The 13,737-nt window shown below is 59.1% G+C and overlaps 3 protein-coding genes across 3 annotated transcripts; all 3 read right to left on the bottom strand.

Annotated features, from left to right (window-relative positions):
- Positions 1-1,144: 1,144 nt before the first annotated feature.
- Positions 1,145-1,426, bottom strand: BESB_018410 (uncharacterized protein; the record flags this gene model as incomplete). The annotated part of the gene is made up of 1 exon (XM_029360556.1): positions 1,145-1,426. The coding sequence occupies one exon, from the start codon at positions 1,424-1,426 to the stop codon at positions 1,145-1,147; it is 282 nt and encodes a 93-aa protein (XP_029216532.1).
- Positions 1,427-2,809: 1,383 nt separating this feature from the next.
- BESB_018400 (uncharacterized protein) lies at positions 2,810-3,133 on the bottom strand (the record flags this gene model as incomplete). The annotated part of the gene is made up of 1 exon (XM_029360555.1): positions 2,810-3,133. The coding sequence occupies one exon, from the start codon at positions 3,131-3,133 to the stop codon at positions 2,810-2,812; it is 324 nt and encodes a 107-aa protein (XP_029216531.1).
- A 3,041-nt stretch (positions 3,134-6,174) lies between these two features.
- BESB_018390 (uncharacterized protein) lies at positions 6,175-13,672 on the bottom strand (the record flags this gene model as incomplete). The annotated part of the gene is made up of 14 exons (XM_029360554.1): positions 6,175-6,211; positions 6,625-6,742; positions 7,395-7,517; positions 7,929-8,095; positions 8,504-8,612; positions 9,185-9,348; positions 9,535-9,671; positions 10,162-10,225; positions 10,430-10,527; positions 10,745-11,143; positions 11,408-11,539; positions 12,066-12,639; positions 13,031-13,310; positions 13,438-13,672. The coding sequence occupies 14 exons, from the start codon at positions 13,670-13,672 to the stop codon at positions 6,175-6,177; spliced, it is 2,637 nt and encodes an 878-aa protein (XP_029216530.1).
- Between the last annotated feature and the right edge of the window lie 65 nt (positions 13,673-13,737).

Genomic DNA, 13,737 nt, shown 5'->3' with positions numbered 1-13,737 from the left:
CCGTCCCACGGCCGCCCGGCACGGACTCAGAGACCCCTCCATCTGTTCAACGGCGCCCAGACAGGCGATAAACTGCGAGCAGGTCGGGTAATTCCAGTCGTGAAGATTTACGAAGGGGAAAGAGTCACCAGACCTCTTTAGGAAGCAACGCGAACGCAAACAAGATGCAGCGAGGTGCAGACGTTGCCGGCGCCCAGAAGCCATGCGGCGCGAAATCTCCCAACTACGTGCAAGAACGGCCTCACTTGCTGCCGCACATCAAGAAAAACCGCTAACAGAGAATTGCTGGAGCCACTGGAGCCGATCCTGTCGCTGTGGCTGAGACACCCGCGCCGAAAAAAACGCTTACCGCGGACGCTGCAATGCATGCAGGGCGATGTCGAAAAGGATGAACGGCCTCATTGGCGTGCCGTTGTGCAGGCGCGCATCTACAAGCGACACCGAGACTTCTAAAAAGGTTAAAATATCTTTCTTCTTCACGCTAGTTCGTGCATGATGTGCTGAGGCGAGTGCCGCTTAACAAGATTCCCCCCTTGCAAAGGAGCCGAAAACAGCCGCACTGACTGTCAAAGCAAGGCCCCGTGGCGGCTCAGTCCACGCTGCACGTTTGGTTGTGTCTTGGGGCGACGCGCCCGTCCGCAGAGACTACATGTCTCTCGCGCTGCTGCCATGAACGGCACGCCACCGTTAAGGGACGCAGAGGCCTCCGGTTGAGGCTCTTCGCAAAGACCCGGCGCCACACACCTCGCAAGCCCAGACCAAGCGAGGTGAGAGCGGTGCAACGCGAAGAACCGCGGAAACGAGGCATCCGCAGAAGTTAACTCGCTTCTGCGCTGTTGCACCTAACAGAGATGTCCAGTGGGTTGGTGGGTTCTCGATAGGCGGCGCCCCGCCCGTCGCAGTCTGTTTCTATCACGTTAGAACCGATCAGCATCGCACCACGACTCCTGCGCGTTGCTCGCGCCTCGAGGCGCTGCGGCACGTCGCACCGGAAAGTCACACACGAAAATGCATGCAGTTTTCCGCGACGACACTTTTCCCTTCTTCGTGAGGGAATGCACAGGGCTGGCACTGTGGCATCGCCGGGATGTGAAAGCTTTGCACATCGCATCTGTGCCGTGGGACGCCCTGGGTCGACGCGCCTTCACCATCCGTACACCTCGTCGACGGTTCGCGGGTGTTTAACCTTCTTGTGAGAGTCCTTGCTCTCGTTCTTCTCCCCGTGATGCTCTTTGTCTCCCTTCTTGCTGCTTTCCTTCTTCTTTCCATGCTTGCCTTCGTGTTTCGCGCCTTCGCCACTGAGACCCGGTTTCTTGTGCTTGCTCTTGGTCAGAAGCAATGCGTGCGCGGCTTCAGTCCCATTCAGCAAGCAAGCGACGACGAAAACACTCAAGAAAAGGAAACACGCCGGGACTCCCACCTGCATGGTCACTACAGGACTCCAAGCAGTGCTGCCGCGCAGAAGACGTGTGATGAACGACTGAGAAGCTTCTTCAGACTTTACCACGCAAGGATCAGATGGAGGAGTGCGATACAAAAACAGCGAACATGTGACAGCCCCAGCTGCGCGCAGGTTCTAGAGTGTGTCGACAATTTCTCGCGGCAGTTGCGAATGCTCGAAGACGTGGCCTGCCAGCTAGCGGTCGCGTAGAAAGAGAGGGAGGCGGGGCTGTGGGTGAGTCCCTTGCTACAGCGACAGGGAAAGAATATAAGCTGGCTCAATGCACGGGACGGTGTCTCGCAGTTTGACAAACGGCAGGAAACCTGGCTCGTCCTGTCCAACTATATATCATGGCGCCAGGTGTGGAGCAGCCTTTTCTGAGCGGGCATGTCTCTTCTGCATTTTACCCGGCACTGCAGAGACGATACAGTGTCTCTGCGTGTTTTTGGCACATTGTCTTAATGCGCCCCCGACACATTATTGGTGGTTCCTGGTGACTTGCGAAAAGGGGCGAATGCCAAAGATCTAACTAATTGCAGTTCTCAAGGTGTAGAGGCACCAAAGAGTAGAGAACGGAGATGCAGTGAGTACGCTCATGTAGGAGTATTTCAGCTGTGAACTGCGGGAGCGTCTTGCCGCTTCACAACTGTAAGAATGTATTATCCAAGACAATTCAGAAGCGTATGCCATGAAGCGCGCGCTACTATGGTTGTGTAGTCGTTAGCAGCGCCTCAGAATTGATCAGCGGGTTTGTGTGGCTGGCAGCGGGCGTTCTGAGACCGGCGCCTGAATGGTAAGGAGGGCGTCCGCACTAAGAGACTCGACAAAACATTATTAATATGGTCTGTTCCGAGGTCGAGATACGGAAACTGCAATTCATAAAAAAGATAACCCAGGTAACACGGCATCACAGACCAAACCCTTGTTTGTAGTGTGACGATGCGCCCTGGTTCGTGTCGACAGCACCAAACGTGGAGAGTACCTCACGCGAAGGAAATTTCGGAGAAATAGGCGGAGTAGGACTCTCTGCGCATGCCATCTTTGCTGTAAAATGCTCTGGTTTGTCAAGCCTACCCGTAGACTTCCTCGACAGTTTTGGGTTTTTATACCTTCCGGAAAAAAGGCACACAAGGACAAGTTCGAAAACCGCTTTAGACACACTCGACACGGCAACGCACAACGGACGTGAGTGTGGCTTGTCTCCCCTCATTCTAAAGTGACTGGCGGACGGCGCAGGCATCTGAGGAGTGGGAATCTGCCGCAGCATCTGGGCCCGGTGTTCTGAGCAGAGCGTGAGATCTGGCAGCGCCAGAGTTGCTGCTCGCTCTGGCGCCGTTCCAGTTCCTTGTTTCGCTGATGCTCACCTCTCTAATTCTTCTTCGCCCTTGCAGCCGCCTGTCGCTGTTTTTCTTCCTTCTTTTTCTCTTTTTCGCGCCTCTGTCGCTCTTTCTCGCGCTGCTTTCTTTCTTTTTCTTCCTGCTTCTGGGTCTGCTTTCGCGCCTTCTCCTCCAGTTTCTTGGCCTCCTTTAGCCTCTTTTTCTTCTCTTCCTCACTCATTTCCGCCGCCATCTTTCTTTTTTTCCCCACAGAGAGCGAAATCGCGTCTGCGCCCTGGAGGACCTCGGGCTCACTGAGCCAAAAAAGAAGCAAGGCGCTCAAAAGGAGCAAGACGGCTGAAACACGGACTCGCATTGTGCTGGACAGCTGTTTGGAATGCGCCGCCCTCGCAAACGTAGGATGTGACGTCCGAGCACCCGTTGCACAGAAGTTGAAGATCTGCAAAACGGAGGAACCTCAAAAGCAACTCTTTCAGTGTGAGGGTCAGAGTTGGTAAGACTGCTTGTTTTAAACGCTGCTCCTGGCGCGGTCAAACCTCCCGGATGTCTACAGGCGCTGCGAGTCAGGCACAGACCGGCGAACGCAACTAAGAGCCACGAGCGGACGTGTCTTGCGGCGCCTCGTCGAGCAACTCGCTGCGCGGCCTGCTACCTAGCCACCGAGTGCCCAGGTCCGGAATCCCTCCACCTTTTCGCGCTCTCTGCGCGTGGTGGTGAAGCTGGCAAGTGAAAGCTACCTTGGTTCTCGCAGCGGCCTCATCTTTTCAGGAATTAGCGGTCCGCCGGGGAGGCCGTGGCCGCAAAATGTAGGATCGTCTCGACGCGGTGAACCAGTTTGTGAGAGGGGGCGAGAGTCAGACACACCCCAGACGCCAGCTTCGCAGTCCTCTTGTTTTACACGGTGACAATGTGAGGGAGCTTTCAACTGCCGACTCTTTCTCTACCTTGCACGACAGAATGCTCACACATTGCGGGAGGGGCGGCCAGACTATGGTTGACGCCTGTGAACTGTGGCTCTGCTGTGACTCCGCTCGTCTTCGCCGTCTTCGAACGGTTCCACGCCCACCCATGCAACGATGGTAGCGTGCTCAGAAGCGAAGTAGATCCGCTGTCACTGCTCAGCGGGACAGAAACGACCGAAAGCCGCTCCCGCATTGCCTGACTGTGAATGCGCCTTGCCTAAGAGGCTCATATGCAATACGTGAGCAAGCGTACTGTTGCCTTAATGGGGACCGCATTTACCTTTTTTACTGTACAAGCACTCGGCGCGTTATTGAGACACCAGCAGACGCGGTCAAACTACAGAAGAGTCGAGTACTCTCCATGAATACGGGCTAAAAGGCGTTCATCCAGCTACAAAAGCAGTTTGCCAGGCCAACAGGAAACGTCTCCGCGTGCTCTGTCTGCTCTGTACAGACCGGCATCATGGGACTACCAAATCTCGAATCAGATACCTGAGTTAGACTGCCTGTTTAGTACTACTGAACTGGGAAACATAGTTTACATGGGCTACGTTGTTCACACCTTGGACTAATGACTTAGAGCTGGAAGTTCTTTCGGTACCAGATCCAGACTCTGGTGTCTTCCATGACCATCATGTTGAGTGCACTGGCAGATAACCGTAAGGACGACAGCTACTGTGAATATAGAAGCACATTGAGAACCCTGAATTCAGTTAACAGAGATAACCAGGATAATCCGGTATCGTTTGCCGCATAACGTTAAACGCCTATCGTTGCATCTGAGGTGACACTGTCTGTTACACAGTTAACCGCTAGCTTCCCGACTGAACCTTGACTTCTTAAACCAGCTAGCCTGTGCATCGTTGTTATTACACTAGACGCAGCTACAATCTCTGTACCAATGATCCGCGACCAAGAACAATTTAGGTGAAGGTCACGTAAACACAGACATCGTAGCTCCTAGGAGAGAGAAGGCGACTCCGGCTAAAATACAGACAACGAAGTTCACCATGAATGCAGTACGCCTCCGTCCCAGTGGGCCCCAAGGCACAAACTCGCAAGCTTGATGATCTGCGAGAGAATTACTACAGACTGACATTTACACAATTCAACCCTGTATCAAAATTGCAGTTGCCACCTTCTTTGACTTCGTACCGACTGCGCTGTTACAGCACGTATCATTTCCAAGCAACCGGATCGTGTTGGCCAGGCGAGCAAATCGCCTCTCATAAATACAGTCAATGAAAGCCCTTTCGAGTGTCTCGAACGGCGTCAGATGGAATTCAGAAAACAGGCAGAGCTGTGTAAACATCACTATGTTACTGTTCTATCGCGAAGCTGCATATGTACAAGCTTGAGACATGGGAACGAAGATACACAAGACGGCGAAAGACACAATTGCCGCATGCAACATCCTGAATTGTCATTCTGCTAGCTACATGTCTTAACGGTCTCCAGTGTACAGGATGCTTCAGGTATATATCGGAACGCTACAGTAATCTGTCATTAGTTGGTGTACAAAAGTAACTGCAACTAGGTATCCAGGTTATAAGATGAACTGAACCTAGATCTAGAGCACGCCGATAAAACATAAGGTACGTCCGAAATGGGTCGAGGATATTTTGTAAGTCCTCAAAACCATGTTAGCTCCCACTTGCGTTTAATAACTACATACCAAAATGGGCGCATGTAAACTAGTATAGAAACGCCGCTGGCCGCGATACAAATGCCCCAGCGGGCTGCTTTGGACAACTAAAAGTGTTAGCTTTTAATGCGATGGCAATCGTGTTTGCGAAAGGTAGCCGCTAGAGTCGATATGAAACGCCAGATACTCCTGGATACTGAATGCATGAGCTTGGATGCCACCATGATTATCGATGCGTTAAACCTATAGATCTACAGGACTCTGGATCTTTGTAGGCCAGCTGTTGACGTAAGTAGCATTCATCGTATAGCTTTGGCTACTTTGGTGCAAGTACCTGTGTCCTCCGACTGATCACAGAATCTCTTCATTGTTCTGATACTCTTCTAAAGCCTCTTGTGCATTTCTAGCACTTTCATCTCTCTGTAGATCAGCTGGTGGTACGCACACAAGTGCCTTGAGAGTTGCGCTAGTGAAATGCTGAAATACTTTTGACGAACTTGTTAAACACTCCGCTTCCAGGCGGATAACCAAGTTGACGTATGCCGGCGACCCCGAGGCGCGTGCGCACATTTGGGTGCGGTGACCCCTGCCGCCCAGACGCATCCTTAGCAACGACGCCAGGCACAAAGGAACACTTGCGCAACCCCGTAGCCCTCAATCCCGAACAAAAGGGATCCTGAAGTCAAGTCTGTGCTGCTCCACTACCAGAGCCGGCAGCTACAATTTCAGGCAGCGATGAGGCCCAACGCCCCAGGGACCGCTTCGCACCTCGGAGCTCCAGCCGCGCGCTCAAAATATCATGCCTCGCCTCATTTTTGCAAGATGCCTGTACGGTGCCACCACCACGAAAAACACAGAGAGAGATGCCAACGCGTACGTGCCCGAACCGTGGAGCCAGAAGCCTTGTGCCCTGAGAGGGCGCTTCTTCGTCGTGCCGCCCATCGCCCCTCCTCTCCCTCCCCCCCCCCCCCCTCCTCGCCCTAGGAAGCCCCCGTGGCTAGCATTCGCTCGATCTGCTGGTCGGCTCTGCGAAGTGTGCGCGAGCGACCCTTGCGCATTTATATGAATACAGATATATCCATACATATATGTTTATAGATACAGAGTATATATATAGGGTTTAGGGTTTCCATATACATATATGTATGTTCCACATGGATTCGCGTAGAAGGCCGGTCAAGAAGAGCCGGGCGCCGACGCGCAGGAGCTGTCTCTCTCGCGGCCTCTTTGAAAACTTACCCGCTCTTTCGCGAGTGGTTGCCGTGTCGCGCCTTGTTCTCCTCCTTTCTTCGCGCCTGGAGCGTCTGACCCTTCACCGGGCCCCCGCGGCCGAAGCCTCCTCTGCGCGACGGTCGACCTGAAGCGCACACGGCCCCGCGCAGAGAACGTCACGCGGAGGCAGTCTGATGCACAGCAGCACCCCGAGAAAAAAAGGACGCTGAGACGCCCCGCAAGAGGCCGTGGGCGGCTGCAACGCAACGCTGACGCCTCACACCCGCCTGGGGTGGGAGCCGCCTTCGCCGCAGCGCGGCGAAGAAACAGAAAATGCGACAACAACAGGGAACGCACAGACAAAAACCCCGAGGAGAGCCAGAGAGAAGACGCCTGCGCTTCCGTGGAGCAGCTAATCGCTTGCCGGGAGCGAGGAAGATATCTTGAATCGTCGCGGGCGCGCGACGATTCAAGATCTGAGTCCTCGGGGGGGGCGCTCCCCGTGCCTTCCCCGCGCCGCTCTCCCCCCCCCCCCCCCCCCCCGCCGCCTCGCATGCGGAGAGAAGGACATATGTGGTGTTGCGCCGCCACACGGGCTCACTTGATGCGTGTACAAGCGCTCACGAGATGACCCCCACGCTCGCTTCAGCACGAGCCGCAGGCATGAACGGAGAAGGCTGCGCGCCCGCGGGCTGGAGACTGAGGCCAGCCAGACGCGACAGCGAGAGACACTCTTCGTGGAAGGAAGCCGGCAGAGAGGCCTAGGCTTCGCGCCAGCCGCGTGCGCGTAAGCTGACCTCTGTTTCCTTCGGCAGCTTTGCCCTCAGGCCGCGGCTTGGAATGTGCCTCGCGCGAGGCCACGCCCGGCGCGTCCGCAGCGTCCGGCTCCTCCTCGTCGCTCTCGTCTTCTCCTGAGTCAGCTGCTGAGAACGCAGTGCAACAATAAAGATGCACAATGATGACGCACGTAGTAGATACTACCCCTGGTTCTGTACCCCGCCCGTGCTCAGCAGCACGGTGCCTTCAGTCCCCTCGCGCACGACTCGCTGCGAGACGCGACACACAAACCCTAAACCCTAGGCAGCGACCCGCTTCCCTCCCGTCCCCTTTCCCCTCCTCCTCCCCCCGCCGGCGTCCGCCTTTTTTGGCGTGCTGCGCTTTCTCGCTTCGCTCTCTCGTCCGCGTGCTCGTGCATGCGCGTCCTTGTCTCGCGCGCCCAACGACTGCACCCTGTCGATGGACCTAAGATGGATGACGCGGCTGCACTCAGCACAATGCTCAAGAAACGCAAAAGAGAGCGTGGATGCAGTGGTCAAAGAGCCTCCGCCTACCCAGCGACCGGTTCCGCGAGAAGGAGAGGAAGCTGGCGGCGGAGAGCTCGCTGCCCAGGTCTTCGTCGCTGTCGAGGGTCGCGATTTCCACACCCTCCTCCGCCTGCAGCTGTCTATGCATCAGCGCGGCCCGCGCATGCGCCTCCTTCTCCCGCGCGCGGGCGTCTCTGCACGACGCGCCAGGCAAAGCACCGCAGAGAAGACCAAGACTGGCGACCCAGACAGGGGTGAAGTGCCCCCGATGCGTGCACTACCCGTCTTCAACGCCATCCAGTTCTGAAAACAGACTTGCACCGCCTCCTTCCCTCTCTCCCTGGCGGCGAGCCAGCGACGCCGCGTGCAGAGACGAAAGAAACGCAGCCGAGTCCCACGACAAAAACGAACGCGAAACAGAGACTGCAGTGGAAGGGATGAAACGCCACGAGATACGCTGCAACAAAGCAAAAGGGGTGGGCGAACCTCCGTCCCTGTGCTGCTCGGCGACGCGTACGCGCCCTGGCCGCCTTTGATAACCTTGCGGAAGTTTCCACGCGGCTCTCGCAGCGCCCTCGCAGAGTTCCTCCGCGCCTCCTCACACGATGGAGAGAATCTGCGCGTTCAGCTGGACGTCTCTCTCGAGAGACTCCGCGCGCGCCGCCGCGCCCTGGCTCCTCTTCGCCTCCCTCTCGGCGAGGAAGGCGGCAGCTGCAGCGAGGGGCACAGAAAGCGTGAAACAGAAGGGAGACGTCCAGGACGCGAGTGTCTGCAGAAAACGCAGGGCGCGGCACGCGGTGCGTGGCACGGTGCGCGGCCTCCCGGCCTTCCGCAGCGCCGGGAGGCTGGAGCAAGGCAAAGAAAGGAAGAACCTCGCTGCAGGACCCGGAGGCTGCGGCGACGCATCCTCGCCGCATGCGTTCGCGTTCGCAGCACTCCTCCACTGGCCACGTGCGGCGCGTCTGCTCCTGTTGACCGCCACAGTACTTGGCGTACTTGACACGAAAGAGACCACGAGAGGCACAAGAGCACTTGGATCCGGCAAACAAAGGCCTTCACGATTCCAGCCATCCGTCCACCGCGTAGTGCACACTTACCAGAAAAAGGTCGTGTATGTAAACCTAGGTTTTCCGCTTTAGCAAGTCCCGAGGCGCGGGCTCCCCAGGAGGCGACGCAGGTCAAGGCAGAGCCGCCCGCATGCGAAGGCAAGAGTGCCTACACTACGACGTGTGCAGAGATGCAGTCGAAGCAGCATTTTTAGACGCCTCGCCGGCTCGACCTACCCTTGCGGAGGCTGAGCGCGCGGTCCACGTGCTGCAGCAGCGGCGGCGCGCTGCCGTCGACGAGCAGATTCAGAGTTTGCTCGGCGTCGCCGCGGCAGTAGAGCAGCGCGAGATACACGAACCCCGCGCCCAGCCCTTCCTCGGAGAGGACGCCGCGGATCAAGCTGAAAAAAAAGTGAGGCCGCAAAGCCGCCCAACCCGTCGAAGGCCACACGAGCGAGAGCGCGCCTCGCGCTGGATGCATCAGGCTCGCACACACTCGCGCTCCTCGGGATCTACAGAGGTGCCTGGACCCTCCTCCTGGGATGCCTCTCGTGCGCAGGAACCGGGACGTGCATCGGCTCGCTCACTCGACTTTCTCTGCGTCCTCCGGACACAATTGCCTCTCCACGGCCTTCTCGCCGCGGACACCGGCTTCTGAGTCGCGCCTCTCTTCGCTCTCGCGCGCGGCAGAGTGCGCGGACGCGCCGGCGACCGACGGCTGAGGCTGCAGCCGCGAGACAGAACAGGAGAGGCAGACGCGCACACACGAGAGAGATAGCGAAAAAGAGCGAGAGACAAGGGCATCTCGAAAGCCGCGCTGGTCACTCCGTTTCTCGAGTCGCCTCTCGCTGGAGAGCGTCGCCCCAAGCCTCGCGCCGCAGGAAAGACCGCAGAGACGAGAAGATGCGCGGAGGCTGCGAGGCGCGCAACACATGAACGGCGAGAGGACGACGTCGGATGCGAATCCATTCAAATGCCCAGACAACGCTGCAGCCGCCATTTCTGCCACGCTCCAGCAGGCCACAAAACAACGCTATCAGGGGGTTTGCAGAAGGGAGCACAGCAGAGCTCCCTTCTGCAAACACATAGCTTGTCGCCCGCCCGGGCTGCTCCCTCAGGACCTCGAAACGACGCATTTATTTCTCGACCTCGCGAACTGCACGTGTGCATGCCGCAAAAGATGTATATGTATGTATATATATGTTGTAGCTGACCTCTTTGTGTCTTTCGCTGCGCGGACAAAGCGCCTCTTCAATGTGCCGAATGCGTTCCTCATCGCTGGCAAACACGCGCACAGAGAGCCGCGCAGACAACTCACTCGCCGCGCAACCTCGCGGAGGACGCACGCGCTGCGCAACAGCACCAGTCAGTTAGCCGAAGCGCGAGAGCGACACCTCGCTGCCAGGCCTCTGCGTACAGCGTCTGCCGGCGCTCGCCGCCCGCGAGAGACGCTGCCCCCGCTGCGGAGGGGGCTTTACTTACAGGTGAGGAGCGGCCTCGCGCCACGCAGCGAGTAGGCGCAGCAAGCCCGCGCGTCGCATGTCGCGTGCCGCCCAGAAGGGGCTGCCCGAGTCGCACAGCTGAAGCGCCGAGTCACCGAACAGCAACACACCAAGGTTTCGAGACAGGCTCCAAAGAGAGCGCGTGCGAGTCGCGCGCCAGAGCGCTGCGGAGTTACACTGCGGCAGGTCGCTTCAGGGTCTGAGAGCCCGACGAGGGAGCTTGACAGCGCTCCACTTTTCGACAGCAGCGACACCCGGGACCCCGGGGCGCGAGCTGAAGAGTTTCTTGACCTACCTCGTGGAACGCGAGCGCCCAGTGAGTGAAGCCCTCAAACGCCTCAGGGAGCCAGTCCACCTCCGCAGGCGTGCGGCTGGCTCCAGCGGGTGCGCGCGGACGGCCGCGCGCTCGGTCGCGGCCCGAACACCACCATTCTCCTCCTCCTTCTTTTTCACCTTCCTCCGTCGCACTGCTGCCGCGCCCGCGCCTTCCGGCGCGCCGGTCGCCTCCTCGAGTGTCTACGCGGGCGCGCGCGTCTCGCCCGCGCCGCGCCGCGAGGAGGTGCGAAAATCCGTTCAGCGCCGCCACCCCACCGAGCAGACACGCGCAAAGCAGCGACCGTGCGCGCCCAAGCGCGAGGCGAAGCGCTGGCGGCGACCACGGCGCCTCCCAGAGAGGAAGCCACGGAGGGAGCATCTGAACGAAAATTCGAAAGCGTGAACGCGAGAGGAACGCGCTGCGAAACCCTTTCGACGCGCGACGCGGGCACGTTTCCCTCCGCCGCCCGCACAGAAACAGAGAAAAGCACAGAGCACCAGGGAAAGAGGCCTCCTGCTCCAAGAAGGAGCATGTGGGCGAAAATACAAAAACAAAATAAAAACGCGACATCTAGCTCGCAGCCGGCCGCCCATTCTGGCCGCCCATTTTCGCCCCCGCTCGAAGCTGCCTGCCGCTTCCTACCAGCACCCTGTAAAGAGACTCCAACTCGTTCAGGAGGGCACTCGAGTCCGGCTCGTCCTCGCACCGCATCGCCCTCAAAACTGCGTTGCCGCCGCCTGTCTCGCGCCTTCCGCCCACCTGGGCCCGGAAGTCCTGAAAAAACAAGACCGCGCAAAGGCCAGCTCGCGAAAACGGGCTTCCTCTCGACAGCTCCCTGCACAGCAGCCGCTCGAGACAACCTGCCACCGATCGCCACCCGCGGACACGCGTGCTGCAACCTACGCGCAGAAACAAGTATGTATGTATGTATTCATGCATATATACGTACGTATGCATGAAAAATGAACCTATATGTATGCATGCAAGTACATGGGTCAGTCTGTTTGCGCGCAAGCTTGAGCTATCTGCACGCGTGAAAACAGCTCTTCAGCTTGAGAGCCCCTCACAGGCGGGAGACCTGAGCAGATTTCCGAGGCAGACCTGCGTCTACAGAGCCGCCTGCCAGTGAGAAAAGAGACTCCCCACGCTAGACTAAGCAACACGCGAACCCGTCGTTGCCAGAAGCCGCGTTTGCGACCCAGAAGACAAGCGCAACGTGGATGCGCACAGATACCTCCGCGGAAGCGAGGCACCTGGTGTTTGAGGTAGGCACTTCCGCGGCGGCGCTAGAGGAGCTCACAGAAGGGTTCGCTTTCCAGACAGCCGCGACGGCGGCGTCTGGGAAAAAGCGCGAGAAAGCCCGCAGCGTCGCCAGCGCGTCCACGAGCCTCCACAGCGCGCCGACGGCCTGCGCCGTCCAGGCGCGCAGCACCGCAGGCGAGGAGCAGGCGCCCGCCGCCGCGTCCTCTGCCGAGATGATCATCACAGGCGCGTCCTCAGAGGCCGCGCAGGCCGCGAGCGCCTCGCGGGTCTTCGCGAGCGCATGCATCGCCGCGGCTCTCAGCCGCGCGACTTCGCCTCCGTGCCCCCATTGCTCGCCGCACTCGCTCCAAAAGCCGCGAACTGTCTCTGCCGTCAGGGCCGCGTCTGTGCGCTCGAAAGCCACCGCGAACGCCATCAAACCCTCCACGGAGACAAGCGGCGCGCGTCCCTCGTCGTCCTGCAGGCCGCTCCGCCGCCGGCACGCGACCGGCTCCTCAGGCTGCGGCGAAGCAGGCCGCAGAAGAATCTCTGAAAAGAGAGAAGGCGAGAGCGAGGCGCCCGAGCGCGGGCACTGACGCCGCGAGGCCCGATGCCACACCAGAAGTGTCAGCCTGCAAAACAGACAGCCAAGGCGCGGGACGCACACAGCGTCTCGCCGGAATGAAGCGGCGTCCGCCGCCAGCGCATACTCGACTTCCACGGAGCCGGCGACGTGTAAGACGAACCCGTGAGCCGGCGTGAGCGTTGGGCCGCTAAAACCGAGGCAAAAAAAGGGCCGCTCGCTCCGCGTCCGCAGCCTCTTCCGCTTCGCGGGTGTCGGTTAGCCGCCGGAGCCTCAAGGGCTGCGCGCGACACGGCGTTTTTGTCGACGGCGCGCATTTGGGACGAGTCGCGCTTCGAGCCCCGCCGACGTGTTCCCGCGTTTAGGAGCGCGATGGGGTCTACGCGGTGCACAAGACTGCGACAACTGCGTTGCGAAAGCCTGCTTGCCTTCTCACTCACCGTCGCAGCACGCGGAGTTTCCTGTCCTCTTCGGCGACAGCGGCCGCGTCCTCCTCTTCCGTCTCCGCCTGCGAGCGCGGGCCTCCTTCGCCGGCGCAGTCGGCGGCGCGAGACGGGCAAACCAAGGCGTCGCAGAACTCCGCAGGGAAGTCCTGAGGCCTCGCGGCGTGGGCGAGAAAAGAGAGAAGGGAGCTGCGGAGCGACGCCGAGTGGCAGAGGAAACTCCAAAAGACGCGAAACCGGAACTGCAGCAGAGCGCTCATCGAGGCGATCGACGCGTCTGCAGAGACACCCCATAACGCAGGAGAGACAGAGCCGCGCGTGCAAAAAAAGGGGAGATGCGTCCTGCCGCGAGGCACCTCCATCTCGCCCTTCGCACGGTCCTCGCTACAGACCCCCCCACTCACCGAGGAGGGCGTTCTTTTGGCGTCTCCTTTCTTCCTCGGGTTGGAAGTCTTCCTGCGCGCACGCAGAGACCGCGCGCCAGGAGACCTGCTCGTCGCCTGGGAGGAAATCGGCGAGCGGCAGACGCGGCAGAGACGCCGCAGGGAGCAGGTCGGACGCGGAGCGAAAAGAGGCATCTTGCGCGAAACCGAAGCAGCCCCTCGAGTCGGAGGGACGCGTCGGGCTTCCCGCCTCCATTTTTCGAAGGTCGCGGCGCGAGTAAGCGCGCCAGAGAGTCGCGCACCGCGTAACGCAGAACAGCA

Source organism: Besnoitia besnoiti, chromosome X (genome assembly GCF_002563875.1).
Source record: "Besnoitia besnoiti strain Bb-Ger1 chromosome X, whole genome shotgun sequence".
Lineage (NCBI taxonomy): Eukaryota > Apicomplexa > Conoidasida > Eucoccidiorida > Sarcocystidae > Besnoitia > Besnoitia besnoiti.
The sequence above is the reverse complement of the archived record's forward strand: the minus strand, read 5'-3'. Positions and strand labels throughout refer to the sequence as shown.